The sequence below is a fragment of the Schistocerca americana genome, chromosome 8, assembly GCF_021461395.2.
Source record: "Schistocerca americana isolate TAMUIC-IGC-003095 chromosome 8, iqSchAmer2.1, whole genome shotgun sequence".
Taxonomy (NCBI): domain Eukaryota; kingdom Metazoa; phylum Arthropoda; class Insecta; order Orthoptera; family Acrididae; genus Schistocerca; species Schistocerca americana.
The window spans coordinates 118365968-118387137 of record NC_060126.1 but is presented as its reverse complement, the minus strand read 5'-3'; the positions used below and the strand labels follow the sequence as shown (position 1 = coordinate 118387137).

General features: G+C 40.4%; 1 protein-coding gene across 1 annotated transcript in view; it reads right to left on the bottom strand.

Moving 5' to 3' along the window:
• Positions 1–21170, bottom strand: part of LOC124544989 (scavenger receptor class B member 1-like) — a 236959-nt gene that overhangs the window by 57644 nt on the left and 158145 nt on the right. The window contains exons 5-6 of the mRNA XM_047123745.1: positions 9103–9263; positions 8760–8904 (exon numbers count right to left, since the gene is read on the bottom strand). Of these exons, the coding sequence (XP_046979701.1) occupies positions 8760–8904; positions 9103–9263 (306 nt within the window). The remainder of the gene's footprint in view (positions 1–8759; positions 8905–9102; positions 9264–21170) is intronic.

The window sequence follows — 21170 nt, the reverse complement described above, 5'->3', positions numbered from 1 at the left end:
CTTAAAATTTTGCAAATTAATTTTTAAATTTATCTTTCAAGCTTAGACTCTGCGGCCTTCTGCCTTTAAAGATTATGGTAATAGAGTCTGAAGTTTTGAAATTTAATTGTACCCTTCAGGCATTTGTGTTGCACTTAGCATATGTTGCCTTTTGGATTTTTAATTATTTTATTGCTATCTAAATTGAATTTTTGATTTTTTTAAGATTTCTTGTTGGCCTTCTGCCTTTAAAGGTCTAAGGTAATATATCCCAAAATTCTGGAAATTAACTGTGATCCTCAGCCATTTGTGTTGCACTTTGCGTATGTTGTTTTTTAGAATTACTTCATTGCTATCTTAATTGGATTTTTATCTTGTTAAGATTTCTTGTTGGAGGCCTTGAGCCGTGAGAGAGTTGCCAAATTACAATAAATGACAATTAGAAGCAGAAACTGACCTCAACCCTTGGACCTATCCACAATCCTATTACATGTTCTGCCCAGCGAGTTTAGCGGGTGTTTCAATAGTGTTCTGGTACTGCTACCTTCTTGTAGAAAACCGAATCATCTATGAATAGCTTAATGGAGCATCCGAAACTCACACATAAAAGGAACAGTAGTGAGTCCCAAACTGCACGGCGCGGGACAGGGTCAAGGTGTTTCCACGATGTTAGATTAAACGTCTGAGTGCTCTGATATTAATTAAATGAGATCAGACATCTCTCTCTGGAAACAGTTCAGTGAAATGTGATTACCCGAAATAGTTGTCGACACAGTCATCACTTCTTACAAAGATCCTCATATTACATAAGAGCACTTAAAGGGAGATTGGAAACTAAACTACACCAGCAAACACCCATCCCGTGTGACTACGAGGACTGCTTTCTCCACTGATGAACGAAATTATGACAGAAAACTCTTTAGGTACGTGGAAAGCCTACCACCATCCGAGTCCAAACTAAGTTACAACCTACTTGATGGGTGGTTTGGATGTTATTCTTTTCTGTTTGTTTGTACTTTTCATTAATTTCTCTTAATAGCCCTTTGTGTTAGCCCTTTAGCCAGAGAAAATAAGTATTTACAATGTATTATTTTATACCATATATTGAACATAGGCGTTTTAAATTAAACCAACACCATTTAAATCTATTATTACAATCTTTACAACTGAAATTGAAGAAATTAAGTTCTCCATACATTTCGCTTTTAGAATATAACAATAGCAACGAGGGACAATTGTTCCGCAAGCATCGCGCCTGAATGTCTTGTTCATTTCAAGTCGCATGGAGACTCCATCAGCAGATAGCTGCTCATCCGACGACATCAAGAGGTACCCCTGTGTCAAAACCACGTAATATTAATGCGAAAATACGATTTTTCCAACTCATCCATAACTTCTCACGCTGGGTTATATCTGATTGTGCAAGAATTACCAGTCGTATTGTTAGGTATCGGAATCTCTTTGAAGTGAATTTTCCTCTACCCTGGCGTCTGTGTTACATTTGGATATTCTTTCAGAAATCGGGTAATACGGACATAATCCACAGTTGTTACACATACGCTGTTAGGTTGTTATATACCAACTGTGTAACAGGAACTCACTTCCTTGCCCATTCTACTCACTGTGGTCTTTGTTAGCGCGCTGCTAAGATACAATTAGTCACCCAAATCATAGACACACAGAGCGTGGTGAACCTGAGGTGGATGCCTTAAAATTAGAAAAGTAAAATTATACATGGCACATTTGCACAGGTGAAACTTGTGCCGCGTGCTATTTGCCGCAGAGAGTAAGGCTGGCGGCAGTAACAGCAGCAACTTATCATAAAATGACGAAAGTATCTTGATGTTTTGTAGCTGCTACAACCGCTCTTAAATCCTTACTTCTTACTGATATTCGACTATTGCCTTCTCAGCCTACTTCTTCCTCGAGGTCGCGATTCAGCATTGAAGAACGTAATGACGCGTGAAGCTCTTCGATCAGAGTATCTCGCTGCGTAATTCATGGATGCTTCATTGGCTTCATGTCGGCACTTTCCAGTGCTTTTAACCACTCAGTTCTTGTGAACTAAGGAGATACACAACAGGAACATCTTCTGGAGAGGCACTACGTTAGATGATTCAGCGAAGACACATCCTTTCAAAAATATTAAAATTAAAATTTTCTTCAAGTTGAATTTCGCTAGTTCAAAAAGAAAAGTCCGAATGTTGTAGTTTGTTATTAAAGACCTCTATTTATTCTTGTTAACCGCGTATTTTGTTTCATAAATTGTAGTTCTCACATATGGGCATCAAGCTTTGTCACACATCTCCGACGAATATAACTGGTCCACTTTCAAACCCGACTGCACGAGCAGGCACGGTGGTCGTTGTCACATGACCAGGGTGATACGACACTGTGGAACTCTGGAACAAGATACTGGGTATATTTTTATTTTATTCGTTGTCTTGGACTTTCCAATTCTCCTATAACTGTTTATATCTAATAGTAATTTTGCATATTTATCTTTTATGGACATTTACTTCCACTGGGGACTCATCAGACCAGAAACCAGTTAACAGTCAATAATACGCCAGATCCAATCCAGACTTTTTCAATACAAGAGTATCACATAGATCACATGATCAAGTTTGACAATGGCAAATTTCGTCTTACGACTTGTGATACACAATGACATAAGGTAATGACAGATTGCCTGATGTGAATGTGTACGTGGGATGCAGCCTACTATATGTCTGCTATTGTCTGCCACCAGCTGGAGATAGAGGAAGTTATTACCGAATCAAATGCATCCATTCCTCCAAGCACAATCCCTCCCAAGCAGTCTGCACGTTTAATAGGACTACGCCTCAGCTCACCAGTTGGACATATATCAGAGACAACACTCCATGGAGATACTCCAATGACCTGACCTCATTTGTTCTCAGCTAATATGACACACCAAAGAGCAAGATATGCGCGCCTTGGGCACACGATCTCCATAGGTTGTACCTGATTGCTCACGGCTCGTGAATCAAGATGGCTCATTAACGCTTATGGTGTCTCATGGAGTTCTTAGAAAAGACATTGCCGCCGTCATGGCAAAGAGGGTGAAAGTAAATCAGTGATAAGATTCGGTTAGGACATTGCTGTCTTAAGTGAGTAGGAAGATGTTGAGTTGAATGGTCTAATGAACAAAGAATGTGGTTTGAGAGTAAACCAAAGAAAGTAATGTGGACTAGCAGAAAGAAGCTTAACTGTAAAGTGACCACAAAAATTGGTGACCTCGTAGTTAAGTGAAGGAATTCTGCTACCCTCTAAGCAAAATACATGAAGAATGAAGGAGAAGATAAGAATCAGCCTAACATAGGAGGAATGGGCGTTTCTCCTGCAAAAAATCTGTTAGCAACCATCAGGCTTTAATTTTAGGACGCCATTTTTGAGAATGTGTGACTGGGGCACAGCATATAATTAAGTCGACCATTGACTGTCAGAAAACCAAAAAATAAGTGAATCGAATCGTTTAAGATACAGTGTTCCATAAAGATCATGTAAATTAAGTAGGATGATAAGATATGATGAGGTTCTCCGTGAGGAGAGCAGTTTGTTAAGACGAAGAAACTCGATCTAGATTACTAAATCGCCGAAAGAGGTCAAAAGCTGGGTCAGTCATAAAATGGAATCTTCAGAGGGAAGTCTTTAACTGATAATAAACATGTTATTTAATTGATGGGATATTGCTCACTGTGCATTGGATCACTGCCTTACCCTATATCAGTATATGATACTCTTCAAAGCGTGAATTATATTCTTTCAAATAATATTCTCTTTGGGAATATAGGTGGAGATTGCTTCATTTTAACCATTAAGTAACTGTTTATAGTTTTGCACATTCATTGTCATAAATAATCTTCATTTGTAACTGATCACACAATCCTAGATACTTCCTCCTTGATATAAATTCTCCCATTCTCAGTGACAGTCCTCTCTCTTACTTCAGAGACAATAAATACAAATTAACAGCTTCCAGTAATACTCTATGCACTGTACAATAGTAACGAAAGTTTTATTTTGAAGTTTTTTTAATAGTTTCGCTACCATCGTTGTCGAATCCCACACTATAGCTTAGTATGAATTCATATTAGTATCTTACAGAATAAAATTAACTTCATGTAAATATAAGTTTCATTTCGTTTTTTAACCCTTGCATTACCAATCATAGTAATATATGCAACTTTCACAGTGAATGGTATATTCAGTATTGGCAGTTTACAGGTCCTGCTTACACAACACTATCTCTTTAAGTAGTTGGTATGTGACAAAAGTCAACAAAAACTCAGGAAATTTGTAATTTTATTTTTTTGTAGTGGTCAAAGTATGCTCGTACCTTCACATCCTCTATGACGACCCATGGCCCAGATTAGGCAAACTATAAATTCTTAAATATTTTTCTACGGTTGAGCAATTATATTTGTCATCTGTAAAAGAAACTCTACTGAAAGTCAGAGAAATAATGCGATTACAAAGAAACAAAATTATCTGTAACACAAGTTTTATTATTATCTTTGTTCTTTTTGGTATCAGCATGAAACAAAAAGCACGGGACGCTCTCTTGCTACTTCTTGTTCGAATAGGACGCCATTGTGTGCCATCTACATGATAAGGTGTCTCTATGTTTTATTATTTGAGCAGTGAGCTCTAATATATGTCTTAAATACTTCTGTTTGAGCCATGTGCGGCTCGTGTTCATGCCGTATGTTCTTTGGCATTTTGTCACATCGAGTGGCGTCTTGTTTCTTCCTTACTTACTGGCGTAACAAAATTGCTGGCTTCCCTCCTTGAGTGACAGCATCAGCGCTTATCGATACTAGTACTGTCGTACTATCTTTGGTTTGATGACTAGTAGTCATCGGTTGGGATGAAGCAGCAACGAACTCTCCGTGGCGCGAGGCAAGGCTGGGACTGCTGGTGGTGTGCACACACTGTTGGATCGTGAGGCGCTAGCTGGGAGAGCGACAAAGTTCGTTGCCCACCGATCCTGGACGCTGAAGCTAACAAGTTATGGAGCCTCAACTGTTGTGGCAGCTCTTCGTTCATTTGCGGATTGTTGCTCGCTGGGCAATTCGGGCTAGCAGCAACATATGATTTGTTGGGGTTGGCGAAATTTTTCAACTGTCTTCCCATATTGTGATTAATTATTAAATTGACTGTTGCTTACCAGTGAAGTGCACAAGCGGTATTTTCTGACCCGTGGCCGTTAATTCGCCAGTTACCTGCCCTGGTCATTAGCGTACTTTTCCAACAGTGTGCCTTTCCTCGTTGAGTTGATACTGGCCAGCACAGCGCGTAGTTCCACAGCCTTTTAAGTTGTTTTGTTCATATATGCTTAGAGTGGTTATTGTTCCCTTGGCTGTTTCTAAACGCCAATTACTGAAGACATAGTGCTGTTCATATCCTCGTCCTCGGCCAATATTTTCCATTGTTGTGCCATTGGTTGGACGGAAGGGAATTGGTTAAATTGTTGGTCGGTCCTTCGGCCATCCCTTGTTTGAGTTGCCATCAGATTATTTAACTTCAACTCTTGGCTGCCTGTCTCACCTCACCTTACCTCTGAGCTACATTCTCAGGCCGACCCTTGGAACGCTTCTGGGCCTCACTTGTTCTGTTTGTTTTAGATTGTGATTTTCATTTTAGTTTGAATTATTGTGCGAGGCCTTCAGCTGTGTATTAATTGAGTTCTTTTTAAATTTTACATAAAGCCCTTCAGCCATGTTAAATTAAAATTTTGAAGATTGATTTTATTTTAAAAAAGAAATTTTTTTCCCTAAAATTGGTTCTATCTGAAATTGTTAGTAATCCAGGCCCTAAGACGTTAGTTGTTCGGTGTGTTATGTGTGGCCCTCAGCCGAGGATTTATGTAAACCCCTTTTAATAAGGCCTTCAGCCGTGTGTATTCTTTAAAGGAAAATTTTTTATAAGAAGGAAGGCGTTTATTTTAAATTGTTTGTCTGACTTGTTGTTCAGGCCTTCAGCTGTTGTTTGAAATTTCTTTGTGGCCTTCAGCCGTGCAATAAGTTAATATTTCTTTAATTAGGCTTTCTGCCGTGCTGTTGTAAGTTTAAAAAGAAATTTCTTGGTTAGAAAAATTGTTTATTAATATGTTGTAATTAAAGTTGTCCCCCAGACGTGAAGTGTAGGCCTTCAGCTGCTAACTGTTTTCAATTGCATGTTTTCTTAAAGGAAAAAAATGTACGTTCTACTTTTTAATTGCTTTTGATTTCTAAGCCTGGCCTTCAGCCCTTCTTGGTTTTGGTGTTGTTTTGGGTATTCAGCCCAGAAAGCATCTCAAGTTTCTTAACTAGGCCATCAGCCATATTGTTTAATTGTGATCTTTTAAAGCAATGTGTAAATCAGTGGTTCTTAGAAAAATAAAGTAGTGTGTTTGATTGTACAACTCACAGTAACTGTTTAGGGCCCCATCCACAATCATAACATCCTGTGCGCTCTCTGAGTACGTATCAACCTGGTTCCAAATGGCAGCAGAGCGTGGTTACGATTGTGACATTGCCAATACAGTTACTGTTGGTTTGGATTGTTTTTCTGTTAGTGTTGCGCCACATTGTCTTGGTTGTTCATTGTTTCAGGTGACCTGTTTTATTGGCGGTCACGCAGAGCCTGCGGATCGCCTGTTGAGGAAGGACCATCTTGTTCATGAGTTGGAGATAAGGCTCCAGTCGATTGAGGGCAGTGTTCCGGACTTTGTGGCCCGTTTGAATGCGACCGTTCTTCACCTGGTTGACGTCACGCCGGATGTGGTGGGTGAGACAGAAGCAGCCATTGAATTTTCGTTTAAGGCTATTAGGGTCCCTGAGGACACAATTTGTGTTTTGGAAGGCACTCAACCCAGTGGCAGTCACTTACACAGGGTGCGGGCACAGTTAGTGCATCTAACCAATCGGATAGCGGATTTTGTCATTTTAGGCTTGGAGGATCATCATAAAAAATTAACCGCCGAATTGGGGTCTTTGGTTAATGCATTGCTGTTTAAACCTACGTGTTTAGAACTCGATGGGAAGAGGATTGAAGAGCGGAACTTGGTATATCAAGGGGGAACCGGGAGCCAGCCTGGAAGTGGTGTTATATCCTCTGAGAAGTTAGACGCAGCATTTGCCAAATTGCCTAATCCTCTGGTGTATTTCTTTCGGGATATAACTGATTTAGTTGTAGATCGACTTGAGGCGGCTGAAAACATAGTATGGTTGTTGGTTCGTCTTGAACAACATGCTGCTGCCTTTCACATTTCGCACCAAGTAGTTTTGTCACTATTGTACCTGTTAGCTAGAGGTGAGTTGAGGAACTTCGCATCCCGAGCCATGACAGAAGGGTTTCCTTATAGCAATTGAGAAAGCTTCTCATTGGCCAAGGATTGACCACCAGAAACAGCTTGAGTGTCGTTACATTTGAGAGATGCAGCAGAATAAAGAGCAGTTACATCAGTATGTGGACAGAGTTAAGACGGCCTGCTTGGCCTTGTTGATAGATTTGCCAGAACTGGAGTTGGTGCCTGTTGTTCTCAGGGGGAAGCGAGAGGCGGTTAAGTCGCACATAGTTTTTCGTGATCGTCCTTCAAACTGGGAAGAGCTTTGTGCCGTTGTTGTAGCGATATCGGCTTTGCCGCTTGCGGACGATGTATGTCATGAAGTTATCTGTCAGCCCACGGGCGTTGTTAATTTTAACTCTAATCTGCACTACATATCCCGTTTGCTTGTTCCGTCATTTTTAAATGAATTTCAGACGCGCATCTGCAACAAGCTGAACATCGCTGGACGGCGACAATTGGCCGCCATTAAGCGGCAATTTCAAATTATTGTATTGCTATCCCGTTCTATCCACAGGCGACGCTGGAGATCAGCGATGATATTTCTTTCATCAATGATCTGTAGGAAACTGACATTTTCAAATTACTTAACAATATATTAAGACGATTTAAGTTGCGAGCAGTAGGACCCAGATTTGGCCTGCACTAAGAAGTTATTAAATCACATGTAGGTCCTTACATATCGAAAATTGTGAATTATATTTTTGTCTGTGTATGTAGCCTGTACTGATTAACTGTTTTTGAGCATAGATTCGTCTAAATAATTTCAATAATTATTCAGGATCCTACGCTACATTTTTGTCACAGTAAAATCTAAGAACGATACGTGCCTTTGCATATCTTTGCACTGGAACCAAAATCAAATTTAAAATAAAAATAAAATATAAATAAAATAAAATAATAAAAACACACATTAATAGGATATATAGATAGATACAAAACCGCCCTCGCTTCCGCCGCCCCGCCACTTGCTAGGTACTATATAAAGTTGTGTACCCACTAGTATTGTTAACGATACATATCAATGTTCGACCTAACTTCAGCATTTACACTTTTCATGAAATCGTTGATAATGTTCTATTCCACAAATAAACTACCTATGGAATCAAACGAATGTGCTAATATACACCAACTTCATGTGATATTTATGCTATACGTGAGTGCCATGTACTTACGGCAATATGCCGTACACTTGAAGAAATCATTAATCAATTACCTACAGCCGGTTATCTTTCCAAACTTGGAACAACTTGGTGATAATGGATGGTTCTAATATTGTGTTGAGGTTGCCACTGAAATCAAGAAGAGCAATATACCTGCTGGTCTAATTAAAATTTCTCTTCAATATATGAATGTCTTTGCAGTTATACCTAGCAAAACTAGGCTTATAATAAGAACTAAGCTAAATATACAAGAGGAAACTCACAATCAGGGCTAAGTTGGGTATTACAACGATGTCTTCTTTGGCATTCCTTTCTGACAGTTCCTCTGAAAATGTCTCTGTACGATTAGGGATGTAAGTGATCGTACCATTATCATTAAAGTTAAGAACAACATTGTCCAGATGTTCCCTGAAAAAAAGTGCGTATGATAGCTGATATGCAATAAGATTAACGAATAGTACAGCACACTACAAATTCCAAAACAAGAGATACAATGTCCCTCGACTAACAAAAAAAAGACTAAATTCACAAAAGTACAATAAATTATCACAGATAAAGAAGTTAATTTTATAAGTTTTGTAATTTATTTATTAAGAAGATACTCACGAGTATACATATGGTCCAACCTCTTCGACACGAAGTTTCTCTCCACGGTGTAGGAAACCATCAGCATTTGTTACGTTAAACACAAAAACATTGTGTTTGATTGGTACCGGAGGATTCCTCCAGTGCTCATATAAGTACGATCCTTCATGAAAGGCTAACAACTGAAACAACAAACAGTTTCACATGTTGTAAAAGGTTATCGCCATTAATTACATTTTCAAAGTAATGCTCCTTTTTAGGCACTTCCAAGGTCAGTACTAATATTTGTGATAGTTAAACTGAAATGGGCATCATCAAGGGGAAATGCTAAAAGCTTTATAAAACTGTTATATGTACTCCTAAGGACGTGAAGCTATAATTGTTGTCGTGTGTTTAAAATGTTTTTCAGTATATATCGTATGTACAAACAAATTGTAAATCAGTATTTTAAATTCAAACTTACTTATTTATCTATTCTTCACAAGTGGTTCAAGTGGCTCTGAGCACTATGGGACTTAACAGCTGAGGTCATCAGTCCCCTAGAACTTGAAACTACTTAAACCTAACTAACCTAAGGCCATCACACACATCCATGACCGAGGCAGGATTGGAACCTGCGACCGCAGCGGTCGCACGGTTCCAGACTGAAGGGCCTAGAACCGCTCGGCCACATCGGCCTATTCTTCACAATTACAGTCTGTTATCTGAGAAGATACAGTAGGCCATACAATTCACAATCTCGTAAATAATAATAACTGCATGTGTTATTTATTCCTGGTCTTTAATTTTCGAAAAATGTTGCAGCTACTTTCTACCACTACAAAACTACATTAAAACACTTAACGAATAACGCAACTGTTAATACTACTCATACGACGTAATTATATTTTCTTGAGACCTACCGAGTTTCTGATTCATCTTAGATAAAGTCTGCACTCGTCGCCGTTGATTCCGCACAAAGTCCCGACTTTGGCGTGGTGTCTGTTCTTTAGGACACAAAATTTTAATTCACCACTTCAGGTTCTATCCATAACAATACTACGGCTGGTACTGCAAAATCTGTTCTGTTTTTATAAATTTATTATGATACATTTAAACTGTACCTTTTTGTCTCCACTTCTGTATCCGCTCTCATACTACCACGGACAACAGCCATTGTCTGCTGGATTCCTTTTAGCATTTCCGCAATAGGAAACGATTGTACGATTCACTGTAACGTCTCAGGAACCACACTTCTGTGATCACTTGTACCAGTGAAATATAAATTCATGAGAAACCATTTCATTCAGTGTCATCGATCTCAGTCGTCTTCTCTACTTCTGCAGAGATGTTGTCTAGTCGGGTTGTTAGCATTCTGATGTGTGATTGAATGGCTCGCTAATATTCCTTGGCGCTCCTCGACATTGCGGCTGCAGTTTGGTCCAAGATGTGCCATGTTGACCCGCTCCTCAGTACTGCTCCGGGATGCAACATGCTGAACGCCTGACGGGCATTATCCCTGCGTCCTCGTAGAGCGCACAGTCCTACAATGTCTGTCCTGGAGTGCCCCCACAGCCACAGGCGCAAAAGTGATTCATCTTTCTTTGACTTTGTGTAGATCCGTAGCATACTGACTATGACCGGTCAGGTAATATATCGATCCCCTCAGGGGTTAAGATATCTCGTTTTTATCCTCTCCCTGATGCTAGCGACGGACTAATCTGTTCTCCCGCCTATGTCTGAAGTTTCCAGTTCATTTTTCTACAGGCATAATATGCGATCTTGTATTCACGTTTTCGCATTTGCCTCAGTTACAAGTATCCTTCGTGCTTGCATTTGACTGCGTTTCTTTCTTCACTAAATGGTTCCCTTTTTCCCTGATTTGGAATCCAAAAGGGAATATTGTAGAATTACTAACAGTGCAAACTGTCGTTGAACTCTTACGACTAATGAGAATGTCTTAGAAAGCTGCAATTGTGAGGCGAAATATTCGCATCACACAATGCATCTGATGCTGACATGGACTGGTGGTATATTCTCATCACGACCAAAGAAGGTCGCAATTGACTGTTTGCGATCATTAGAAGTTTGTTTATCACTTTTATACCTTCCGTTTATGATGTGCAAAGCTACGACGTACGTCCCGGAATATCCCTAAGTGTCTTGTTACTGTGCTTCATCTAGTTGTTACCTCGTTCACCTTTATTTTAGGACTAGCTGAGTATCGGACGTTTCACGGGTATGAATTTATTCAAATCATCTATTATTCAATCTCCTCCTTCCGCATCTATCTGATGATCTCATCCTTCATCCACATCTATTCCCCCTCCCTCTCATCCTTTCCACTACTGTCTATTTCCTTCTCCCCCTGCTTATCTCTCCCTCCCCCCCTCCCCCCAATCTATGTCCATCTGTTCGTCTGTCCTTTCACAAGCTGCGACATTGTCTATCCACCTCACCACTCGCTTCTCCCTGTCGATTTCTCCATAACACTCTCTCCGTCCATCTCGTCTTCCTCCTTATCTGTGTACATCTCCTCCTTTCCCCTCAGCATCTGTCCATCTCTCTTTATCATGCTCACCTCAATAGGACACTGTTGATTCTGACCATCACAGTGTTTTATTCCAGATCGTAACTAATACTTGTCAGTAGGACGAAAACCTAGTCCAAGTCGTAAATTTTATTTTTTATTCATTCTATTACTAGTTTCAGGCCGAGACCCATTTTCAAATCATCCTGCACGACAGAAAACCAAATTTGAACTCATGCATAATTCAGTTACAACCAAAATTTTAAGCATATTCTAAAGAGACAGAATATTTCTTTTCAAACATACATAACACGGTCGAAAATGGCATTTCCGAAGATGTCAGAAATGTGAAATGAATATTTGCACTTCACCTGCAGTCTAGGGGTCAGAGGGTTACTTGCCCTATGTAATAAAAATCTGAGTGAACGAATGAACGATGAACTTGAGCGAGCGTCATGGGACGTCCGCCCCGAACAAATACAACTACTGACAACGAACAAAATGAGATAAAAAATGTTAGCAGCTTTGGTTGGTAATCAAAAAGTTCTCGGCTCTGGGATCTAGTCCCGCCACTGCATAAATTATGATTAATAATCGGCATTGGCGGCGGAAAATTTCCGGCATAAGAAGTCACCCTCATTCTGCCAAAAGCCTTCACAAAGAGGGCGGAGAAGCAGACAGAGGTTCAGCGCACTCTCTTGTTCTAGAGATAGGAAAGTTCCCCTAAAGGTGGAAGAATCAGCAACGATCAAGGGCATGAGAATACAGAAGGCAATGGAAGCATTAAACACGTATCCACAGGGCATGTGGCCTGTAATTGGAAAAGTGTCATGATGATCTCTCCATTGGCAAGAGATTCCGGAATAGTCTCCCATTCGAATCTCCGGGAGGGGACTGCCAAGGAGGAGGTGACCATGAGAAAAAAATTGAATAGTAGAAGAAAAGATAACGCTCTACGAGTCGAGGCGTGAAATGTCGGAAGCTTGAACGTGACAGGGAAACTAGAAAACCTGAAAAGAGAAATGCAGAGGCTCAATGTAGATACAGTATGGGTCAGTTAAGTGCAATGGGAAGAAGATGTGGATCTCTGGTTAAATGAGTATAGGGTAATAGCAACAGCAACAGAAAATGGTATAACTGGAGTATAATTCGTTGTGAATACGAAGGTAGCGCAGAGAGTGTGTTACTGTGAACAGTTCAGTGACCGGGTAGTTCTTATCAGAATCACCAGCAAACCATCACGGATAACGACAGATCTGGTATACAAGTCGACGTCGCAAGCTGAAGACGAATAGATACAGAAACTGTATGAGGATACTGAAAGATTAGTACAGTAAAAGAGAGATGAATATCTAATAGCCATGGGGGAATGGAATGCAGTTGTAGGGGAAGAAGTAGAGGGTTAAAGGAGAATATGGGCTGGGACAAGGAATGAGAGAGGAGAAAGACTAAGTTCTGTAATAAAATTCAGTTAGTAATAGCGAATACTCTGTTCAAGAATCACAAGAGGAAGAGGTATACTTGGAAAAGACCGAGTGGCGCAGGAAGAATTCAGTTAGTTTACATCATCGGCAGAAAGAGATAATGAAGTCAGAAACTGGATTTTAAGGCGTAGTTAGAAGTAGATATAGATCACAGCACAGTACTGATGAAGAGTAGGCTGAAGTTTAAGACAGTAGTCAGGAAGAGGGATGCAGAGGTACTACGGAATGACAATATACGCTTCAAGTTCTCTAAGGCTAATATATATATATATATATATATATATATATATATATATATATATATATATATAGCAATAAGGAATCGCTCAGTAGGCAGTATAGTTGAAGATAGATGGACATCTCTAAAAAGGGCAATCACAGAAGTTTGAAAGAAAACATGGGTAACTGTGAAGAAAACATGGGTAACAGGAGAAACGCTTGACTTAAACGAAGAAAAGAGGAAGGAATATGGAAGTACAAGTCGCTGAGGAATTAAAGAAATAGGAAGTACAGGGAAACTAAGACTAAATAGTTGTATGTAAAAAATGAAGAATTCCAAAAAGAAATGAATGGCCGAAGGACAGGCTCAGCATACAGGAAAGCAAAATAACCTTCGGTGACATTAAAAGCAAGGGTGGTAACATTAAGAGTGAAACGAGAATTCCACTGTTAAATGCAGAGGAGAGAGCGGATAGGTGGAAAGAATATATTGAAAGCCCTTGTGAGGGGAAAGATTAGTCTGATGTGATAGGAGAAGAAACAGGAGTCGATATCCAGCATTAGAATCAGAATTTAAAAAGGCTATGGACGACTTACTATCAAATAAGGCAGAAGGGATACACAACATAACATTAGAATTTCTAAAATCATCGGGGGATATGGCACCAAAGCAACTAGTCAAGTTGGTGGCAGGATGTAAGAATCTGACAATATACCGTCTGATGTTCGGAAAAAATCAGCCACACAATTCCGAAAAATTGCAAGAGCTGACAAGTGCGAGAATTAGCGCTCAATCAGCTTAAAAACTCATGCATCCAAGTTGATGGAAAGAATAATATACAGAGTAATGGAAAAGAAAATTGAGAATGTGCGGGATGACGATAAATTTTTCCTTAAGGCAGGAAAGAGGCAATTCTGACGTTGCGGTTGTTAATGGAAATAAGATTAAACTAAAATCAGGACAAGTTCATAGGATTTGTCGACCTGGAAAAAGCGTTCTACACTGTAAAATTGTGGAAGGTGTTCCGCATTCTGAGAAAATTAGGAATAAGCTGTAGGGGGAGAATTATAATATACAACACGTACAAGAGCCAAGAGGGAATAATAAAGAGTGGACAACCAAGAACGAAGCGCTCGGATTAAAACGTGTGTAAGACAAGGATGTAGTCCTTTGCTCCTGCTGTTCAATCTGAATGTCGAAGAAGTAATGACAGATATTAAAGAAAGGTTGTGGAGCGGAATTAAGATTGAAAGTGATAGGATATCAATGATACTATTAGGTCATGACAATGCTAAAGTGAGTGAATGTGAAGAAGAATTACATGATCTGATGAACGAAATGAACAGTCTAAGGAGTAACAAATAGAGTTTGAGAGTAAATCGAAGAAAGACGAAAGTAATGGGTTCAAAAATGGTCATAGCCTTGGAAAGCCTGGGGGGCCTCGGACCGCCCGTTCAAAAATGGTTCAAATGGCTCTGAGCCCTATGGGACTTAACATCTATGGTCATCAGTACCCTAGAACTTAGAACTACGTAAACCTAACTAACCTAAGGACATCACACAACATCCAGTCATCACGAGGCAGAGAAAATCCCTGACCCCGCCGGGAATCGAACCCGGGAACCCGGGCGCGGGAAGCGAGGACGCTACCGCACGACCACGAGCTGCGGACGAAAGTAATGGGAAGTAGCAGAAATAAGAACAGCGAGGAACCTTACGTGAGGCTTGATAGTCACGAAGTAGATAAAGAATTCTGCTTCCTAGCCAGTAAAATAACCAATGACGTACGGAGTAAGGAGGACATCACAAGTACACTAGCAATGGCAAAAAGGACATTTGTCCAAGAGTAGTCTACTAATGTCAGAGATAAGCATTAATTTGAGGAAGAAGTTTCTAAGAATGTAGGTCTGGAGTACAGCATTGTATGATAGTGAAACAAAGACTGTGGGAAAACTGGAATAGAAGAGAATCGAAGCATTTGATATATGATGCTACGAGCGAATGATGAAAATTAGGTGGACTGATGAGGTAATGAATGAGAATGTTTCGCGCAGAATCGGTGAGGAAAGGAATATGTGGATAGTACTGACAAGTAGATGGGACAAGATGGTAGGACATCTGTTAAGGCATACGTGTATGACTTCCATGGTACTAGAGAAAGCTGTAGAGGCAAGAACTGTAGAGGAAGACAAGAACTGCAATACATCCAGCTAATAATTGAGGACGTAGGTTGCAAGTAATACTCTGAGATGAGGTGGTTAACACAAGAGAGAAATTTGTGGCGGGCCGCATCAAACCAGTCAGAAGACCGGTGAGCGCTGTCGTAAGGAAACCACGGAAAGGTGGGACTCTATTAGGCTGCAGGAAACATTTTTATTTACTAAAATGTTCTCTAACCATCAAGAATACAACAATTGATACCATAACAGTACTAGTCAACAATAAAATTAAATGGAACCACATAAAGTAATGAACGAACAAATCGATTTTTGGCTTTGTTGGTTTTTTGCTCTGTTCCAAAATGATGTATAATAATGATGTATGTAATAATTCCCCCTGCCACCAACCCCCTGTGTTACTACCGCGACTGCCTGGACCACGAACTCGTGAGTACCGTGGCCTCGTCGCCCACCGCCGCCTATTCCTCCACACTATTTCCTTCCCCCATTTCCACCTCCCCCACCCCCCCACCGCTCATTTTCTAAAATTCTCGTAGCCACGGTTTCGTATGTACTGATTCTAATTTCCAGCTTTTTTACTTTATGTGCCTGCCGCCTGCAACTCCTGCTTGTCGCCGCCCATTGTCCCCTTTCACGTTTCTCATTTCATGAAAACACCTTGCATATTTTACAGTAAGTGGTTCGGTTCTTTCATCGTTGTTACGTTCCACTGCTCATGCACTGAAGAGAACAACTTCTGACCGAATAATGCATTATCGTTTGTGGTGCCTATAGGCTGCTGTTGAAAAGATAATAAGGTTTCTGTGTTTGTTGTGTCTTTACGTTGCTTATGTGGTATGATGTATGCGAGAGATATTGAATTTAGGTTTACTGGTGGATTACATGGTCTTCACCACCAAATTATTTTTAAAAATTGTTTGTGTTTCTTTTTGTTGCCATATTTAACTGTAAGATTACTCCTGAGTAACACACGGTTTCTCTGATGAACATGGTGGTTCTTATTATTTGGCTGTGAAGAAATGATGAATAGTCATTTCTAGTCTAATGTTCAGTAATTTTCTGTTATTACTGCTGATATTTATTTTTACATTCTTGCCGTGTTGTGCACTTGACCTCCTCGTTTTTGGCTCCTTCATCTTCATGCTAATCCCGTTCCCCGTTTCTCTGCCCTCCATCCTCCCCCACCTCTCCCCTCACCACTCCCCCTACAACCACACTCCCGCCCTATACGCCCATGAGTATGGTTATGCTATATCATCCACAGCATGGCAAGGACGTTGTTGGTGCTTTGTAAAAGGACAACTTTGTTATTTAATGCTTGCTTTTAGGCGGGACATATTATGAAAAAGTTGTTTTACCTTCACGTAATTTGTAAAGTTTGATGTGGTAAAGTTTTTGTGCTTGTAAATGGTCGGAAATGATGAAGATTTTTAATCTCCTTTGGTTTTGTTTTCTTTTAATACCAATGTGGATATCCACATTTAATGATTTTTACGTGCCAACATGGCATACAACTTCGTAATGTGTGCCGTAGGTGATACTGCTGTGTTTTACTGTTCAGTAGTTATAATAGTTTGTTTCTGGTACAGGATTTAAAAAGTATATGGGTTTATTGTTGACTTGTACAGTTTCAAATTTAATGATTTTTACATGCCACCATGACCTATAGTTTTGTAATACATGCCGTATGTGGCGCTGCTGTGTATTACTGGTCAGTGATTTTAAGTATTTGTTTTTGATAAAAAGTTTTAAAAAATTATTAATTTTAAAGTTGACTTGTGTCGTTATTGTGTGAATTGTTGTATTCTTGATGCGTGGAGAATATTTTAATAAATAAAAAATATTTCCTACATCCTGATACGGCGCCCTCTTCCCGATGTTTTCTTATGACCGAGGTAGGAGTAATCTGCCAGTTATCTGTATGCACTGCAAATGTTCATTGCACATTTTTGGCATCCTCCGAAATGCCATTTTGGACTATATGATATGAGTTTGAAACGATATGTTCTGTATCTTTAACATATGCCTAAGAATTTAGTAATTACTCTATTATATATTAGTGTAGATTCGTTTCCTGCCCTGTAGGATGCTTTGAAAATGAGTCTCTGCCCGAAATTAGTTACTGAATGAACAAAAAGTAAAGATTTGTAACGGGGACTGGATTTTCGTTCTACTAATTCATAGAAGTTGCTGGCCCAATCTACTCCAGCATGCTTTTGGTTTACTAATATTCTTATCAAATTTCGTCGAACTCGCTCCAGGGGATTAGAGTGACCTTTATACCAGCGCCTTTGCCGGCGTACCCACATGTCGCATATATTAACCGCCCGCAGTAGCCGAGCGGTTCTAGGCGATTCAGTCTGGAACCACGCGACCGCTACGGTCGCAGGTTCAAATCCTGCCTCGGGCATCGATGTGTCTGATGTCCTTTGATTAGTTAGTTTTAAGTAGTTCTAAGTTCTAGCAGACTAATGACCTCAGATTCTAAGTCACATAGTGCTCAGAGCCTTTTGAACCATTTGTCGCATATATTACACGCTTATGACGTCATATTTCCTGACGTATGTGGCGTGTCATCCACCTTGTATGTGGTTTCTAAGCGGTTTGGTGAATGCCGACCTGGTACTCACGTCCTGCCTCGGTTTGGGAAATATTTTCCCATTTTCACACACTAGACACAGACGGACGGAGGACAGATGTTCCGTCTCTGGAGTTAGAATTGGTGACCAGAAGGGCGTCCGGCCACCCTCTGCCAACAACATTACAAAATCCAGAGTAACGTGCTGACCCTGTGAAGAAATGGGATAGCATGTAGAAAAAGGATTATTTTAAATTTTGTGGACCGGTGTAACGTTGTGTAGAAGAGATACACTGACGGAAAAAATCCGTACATTAAAAAATAGTTAATGCAGGCTAATGAAATACAATAATCTAGGTAACACACTTAACTGATTAACATTGCAAGATCTCTGGTTAATCCAAGCGAGAGAAAAGCCATTGCAAATCTGAATTGCTCTTACATTAGTAACTGTTGTAACCGCCAGAACGTTGAATGCAAGCATGCAAAAGCGAATGCATTGTGTTGTACAGGTGTCGGATGTCTGTTTGCGGGACGGAGTTCCATGCCTGTTGCACATAGTCGGCCGATACTGGGACTGTTAATACTGTTTGTGGATACGCTGGAATCGTTGTCCGATAATATCCAATATGTGCTGGATTGGTGACCGAACATGTGATGGAGTACGCCAAAGGTTACAACAGCGGCGTGGTGGCTAGCGTTATCCTGTTCGATAACACGCTCTGCAGTGCTGTTCATGAATGGTAGCACAATAGGCCAGTTCATCAGACTGAAGTTCACATTTCCAGTCAAAGAGTGCGGATAACCAAGAGAATGCTCCTGCTGTCATATGAAATCGCACACGTATTCACAACTCCAGGTGTAGGTCCAGCGCATCTATCAAGCAAACAGTTCGGTTGCAAGCCCTCAAATGGCCACCTTCTAACCAACACATGGCCATCACTGGCACCGAGACACTGCCCTGCCTTGCAGTGAGCTCTGGCTTCACACCAGTGAAGTCGCAAATGATGGTGTCTTGGGGTCAGTATAATGCATGCGACAGGGTGTCTGTCACGGAGCTGTCCTTGAAGTAACCGATTTGTATCAGTTCGTTGTGTCACTGTGGTACCAACAGCTGCTCAGATTGTTGCTGCAGATGCAGTACGATGCGCCAGCGCCATACGTTAAAGCCTGGAGCCCGGTCTCCTTGCAACAGTACGTTCTCGTGACCACCGCTGCCAGTAAACACGTACGGTTGATACAGTCGTACCAAATGTTTCTTCATTGTCGTAGAAGGAGCATCCAGCTTTTGCACAGCCTCATTACACCACCTGTGAGGTGTTCATAATGGCGTCCTTGCCTTCTTAAAGGGCATTCTTGACTAACATCAACTCATCAAGTCCAGCCTAACGCTCACGACCATTACAAGGTGTATTTAAAGCAAATCTGATTCCCGTCCTCAAAGTCGCTCTACTAGCGCAACTCTTACGCGACTGGTGGGAAATTTGAATAGACGCCTACCAACTACGTTGTGCAGCTCTTCTAAGCGTAGCGATTCTTTCCGTCAGTGTACATGTTAAAAAAAACACGTCCGCACGCTAATGTTCGATATCAGTAAGACAAACGAAGAAATTGAATAGTTACAGCTAGTATCTGGCTTTTATAGCCTACAATAATTTTCCAGTACTGGGAAAAAGACAGTAGACCGATGTTCTGGGAAAAATATTGGTTGGAGGTATGAAGTAAACAACGCCTTCAGTCGCAACATTTCGTTTTTTATTAACTACGCGATGCATTTCGGATCTTGTGGGAAAACAGGCCGAAACTTCAAGACCCGTTTTCAAGAACATGTAAATGCTTGTAGGCTCAAAAATTTTGAAAAATCAGTCATTGCACAATATATGTTGGAAACGAAACATGTCATCAACAGTCTCTAAAGAACTACATAACGAAGCCAATGGTAAGACCCTAAGTCTGTTAGAACAACTGGAGATATACGTCCACAAAATCAAAAAACCAGAATCTATGTTAAATGAACAGACAGACTTCGCAAGCCATAGTTATTTCAGTAATTTTAAAGATATATTTCTTACATGTGTCAATTGTTTAGTGCTTATATCTTTGTAGACTTTTGTAGACATTGAACACATTAGGGCTTTAAAGATTAAGCTGACTTCACGTACACAGGTATTTACATACAGATCTGGTTTGTCAAAGACCGGACAGATAGTATATGTTGTGCTACAATAGGAACCATCGCGGCATTAACCGGAAGCAATGTTTAATGCAACGTCCTGGGTTCAATACTGGGAAACGTTGGGGTAGGAGCCTCTCTGTGACTTTGCTCATGGTAGTTTCTCTAGTATAGGGAAACTTGAATTCTATATTAAAGCTTAAACTTAGCTACTGTCTAACCTGTCATCTCAGCTGTGTTCTGCGGTCTCACCCATTATGTTTATACGAGAGTGTGCTGAAACGTAAAGCCTCCGAAGTTTTTATACGAAAACTCGTAAACCTTTTTAAATATAACAAACGTTATTAACATTCTACATCTTTACTCTTCATGACTACATATTTGAAGCCAGAGTTGGAATTGTAAGTGTGCAACATGATGATGTGTAGCGGAATTACGTTACCGTGTGAGAAACAGCGTGCTATAATAGATTTTATAATTCGAAGATTTCGTTGACACATCGAGGACCATCATGATGATGCTAGACAACACACGAGCTCTGCGACATCTGTTACAATCGGACGCCCTGTCTTCTCTGTCATCGCTCATCCTCAATACAGTCCCGACTTGGGCCCATCCAGTTCCCTTCTCTTTCCAAAACTGAAGTAACACCTTCGAGGATTTCACTTTGACAGCGATGGAGAGGAGCAAGCAGAAGTGAGGTCGTGGCTCCGTCAACAAAGTCAGAGGTCCGACATTCATGGTATGAGAAGTGATCTCACGTTCGGAGAAATGTGTTCGTCGTCACGGTGACTCCGATGAGAAATAAATACGTAGTCATGAAGTGTAAAGAGGTAGAAGTTAGTAACGTTTCTTTTGCTTAAGGAGAAGTAAGCGTTTCCACGTAAAAGTTAGGAGTTCTTACTTTTCAGCACGCCCTCTTTCTTCATACCGTTGTTTTCAATA